This window comes from Phragmites australis, chromosome 24 (assembly GCF_958298935.1).
Source record: "Phragmites australis chromosome 24, lpPhrAust1.1, whole genome shotgun sequence".
NCBI lineage: Eukaryota > Viridiplantae > Streptophyta > Magnoliopsida > Poales > Poaceae > Phragmites > Phragmites australis.
This window is the reverse complement of record NC_084944.1, coordinates 11056442-11059844: the sequence shown is the minus strand read 5'-3', so window position 1 is coordinate 11059844 and position 3403 is coordinate 11056442. Positions and strand designations below refer to the sequence as shown.

Below are 3403 nucleotides of genomic sequence, written 5' to 3'. Positions count from 1 at the left end.
ATATACTGAATTACTGAGACACATATAGCTGAGCTCGCCCATGATCCAAGTAGTGAATACATACTAATCCTCGGCGCGGCGAGGGAGGCCGGCTATGGTAACATGACCAACTGAGGTCCTTAATAAAGAAGCAAGATAATTGGGAGAGTAGGTAATATACGTACCTAACCTACCTACTATACACTGGACAGAGTAGGTAATAAGGCAAGTACGCCGTAGTTGATGCTGCCCTATAAATAGATATGCAAGCCATGGCCTGCCGGGACAAAGCCAATCATCTCAGTAGTATACACCAAGCACACATACACACATAGATGGGGAGCCTGGGTAAGGAGGAGAGCATGCAGGTGAGAAGGAGGGCTGCGGGCGGCGCCTCTATCCTGGCCATTGGGACGGCCAACCCAAGTAACGTGGTGGAGCAGAACGCGTTCCCGGACTTCTACTTCCGCGTCACCAACAGCGACCACAAGCAGGGCCTCAAGGACAAGTTCAGGCGCATATGTACGTAGTTTTTTTTATCACAAAGGAGTCCACACCCTCCAGCCACAAAAGAGCTGAGGGGTGCCTCGGCTGGAAGCGCTGGGATCAAACCCAGATCGTCCCTAGGAGCTGTCCTTAGGAACCAACTCGGCTCGGCATATGTACGTCGTAGTATTAACACGATCTGGGTCGAGCAACAAATATTTAATCACTTTTTGCGGTACAATATTAGTTGCGTCTATATCCATTATTACCATTCCTTAACTATGCCTATTCTCTTGATCGGAAGGGTCGCAGCCTTAGGTGGATGAAGCTAGCTGCATACATATGATCATATGTCCGACACACAGGGGCCTCGAATTCCAGGATTATTTGGCTCATGAAATTTAAAGAAACAATTGTGATCATACATACACAACGCACGTTTTGAGCAACATATACCCTGGAAATAATATAATTATTATTTGCTTCTAAATTACTAACAAATTGTGTCTTCTCCAGTAACTTACATTAATTATTCCTCACACAACAATTTCTAATTATTTTGCATAGGCAAATCCGTTTGCTCTTTTGATAACTAATGATGTTATTATTCTTCACATATTTTTTATTTCAGATTCCACATAACGTTTTGACTAGTAATTCTCACATGTTAGTAAAAGTTCCGAAGTATTATATGGTAGTTTATCGTTTGCTTGCTAACTTAGTTAAGCCTCCGGGTGATTTGGTGAAAAATTCACAAAACCGATTTCCTATCTAGGCAATCCTCAGATTCAACACATCTCCTAAAGTGACAACCATTGAGATGTCATTAGTTTTAGTATCCAGTTTTGGGATCATATATAGTTTGTTACAAAGTGTTTGCATGAATTTTTTGGATTAGTTACTTTTCTTGCTCATGGAAATTATACGACATATTTTACCAATTGCTTCACTTTATTCGAGCGCTTCACCAGCTAAGTGTTCCTCCAGCGCCTTTTAATTTCATACACTGCAAAAACGAAAATACATATGTTAACATCAAATTCCGCTATAGATATTTCGAGTCCCGTAATCCTACGTTCCGAACAAGGGCTTACAAAATAACTGAATGTTTAGTTTCGCTTCGGTGGGGTGTGAACTCGAACATATATACCTGCAGAGTTCCTTCGAAACACGTGGCAGCATATGACAAAGCTACTTTGGAGAAATGTATCTCAGGAATCTGTTCCTGCAGAGTTCCTTCGAAACACGTGGCAGCGTATGACAAAGCTACTTTGGGGAAATGTATCTTAGGAATCTGTAAATATGTTGGGAATCTCGAAAGCTACAAATAATTATTGTAATCAAATAAGTAATAAAAGCTGAATAGTATATATATTCGATTGGTAGGGGAACAAGCTAATTATTGGATATAGGATAATATGACCCTGGTGTTTTATTGCAGGTGAGAAGTCGACCATCAAGAAGAGACACCTGTATATCGATGAGGCGATGCTCGCTGCTAATCCTGAGATGACCGCCTACATGGCCCCAACCCTGGATATGCGCCAGGAATTCGTTTCCGTGAAGGTTCCGGAACTTGGTGCCGCTGCGGCCACCGCCGCTCTCAAGGAGTGGGGCAGACCGGCCGAGGATATCACGCACCTCATCGTTGGCTCGACGAGCGGCGGCAGCGACATGCCCGGCGCCGACTACCATATCGTCCGCCTACTGGGCCTGTCCCCCTCCGTCCGCCGCGTCGCCCTGTACCACCAGGGCTGCTTCGTCGGCGCCGCGGCGCTCCGCCTGGCCAAGGACCTCGCCGAGAACAACGCCGGCGCCCGCGTGCTCGCCGTATGCGCGGAGACCAACGTCATGTACTTCCGTGGCCTTGATGACGCCCATTTCGATAACCTTGTCTGCCAGGCGCTTTTCGGGGACGGGGCGTCGGCCGTCGTTGTCGGAGCCGACCACGTCGTGGGGAAGGAGAAACCGCTCTTCGACGTCGTGCACGCCACGCAGTGCCTCATACCGGAGACGGGCGGCGCCATCCAGGGGCTTCTCAGGGAAGTCGGCCTCACGTTTAGTCTCATTAGCGAGGTACCGTCGCTGATCGGCAAGAACATCGAGGCTGGCCTCCGGGAGACGCTCAGCGGCGGAGCCGTAGTCGATGACGACCGTAACTCGCTATTCTGGGCGGTGCATCCGGGTGGCCGGGCCATCCTTGACAAGGTGGAGGCGGCGCTGGGGCTGAAGCCGGAGAAGATGCGGGCGTCGCGCAAGGTGCTGTCCGAGTATGGGAACATGGGCAGCGCGTGCGCCTGGTTTGTCCTCGACGAGATGCGGCGGTGGTCTGCCGCTGAGGGCCGCCGCACCACCGGAGAGGGATGCGAGTGGGGCGTGCTCTTCGGCTTCGGCCCAGGGCTCACCATGGACACTGTCTTGCTGCGTAGTGCGCACATATAGCTACGCCTACGCGCGCACGTACATCTGTCGTCCTTCCATGCTGATATATGCATGAACATATTTGTGCTTCAATGTTTCTTCCTCCTACATGATACGTGTTTCATTTAAGAAATAAGACGAACTGTGTTCAGATGTGTCACGGTTATTATTTGTGAAATGATGAATAATTAATTTTTATGTGTTGTTTGGCTTGAATTTGCAGGTTTTTATTTGATGCATATCATGTTTTTTTATATCGAATGTATGTTATTTGTGGGTAAATTTTGCTATTGTCACTTTAAAAGTGTGGTCTTTGCTGAAAGATGTCGCTTTTTCATCTTTGCTGGTGGGCACTAAAATATTTGGATATAAGCTAGAAAACAATATGGCCACAAAAATCTAACACCTGGTTCAATAGGAGAGATGAAATTTTCAAAAAGGACCAAAAATACCCGTTCTTACATATACCAATTTGCGTATAAGCAGATCGAGCTGCAATTTAGTATTTCATTGCGAA

General features: G+C 47.1%; 1 protein-coding gene across 2 annotated transcripts; it reads left to right on the top strand.

Annotated features, from left to right (window-relative positions):
- The first annotated feature begins 274 nt into the window (after window positions 1–274).
- Window positions 275–3090, top strand: LOC133907041 (chalcone synthase-like). 2 transcript variants are annotated; one of them, XM_062349033.1, is made up of 3 exons: window positions 275–501; window positions 1517–1559; window positions 1923–3090. In XM_062349033.1, exons 1-3 carry the CDS (start codon window positions 315–317, stop codon window positions 2905–2907), a joined length of 1215 nt encoding a protein of 404 aa, XP_062205017.1. In that variant the 5' UTR covers window positions 275–314; the 3' UTR covers window positions 2908–3090. The 2 variants fall into 2 exon arrangements, with proteins under 2 accessions (XP_062205017.1, XP_062205018.1); XM_062349034.1 differs by lacking the exon at window positions 1517–1559 and having other exon boundaries at window positions 1907–3087.
- Window positions 3091–3403: the final 313 nt, after the last annotated feature.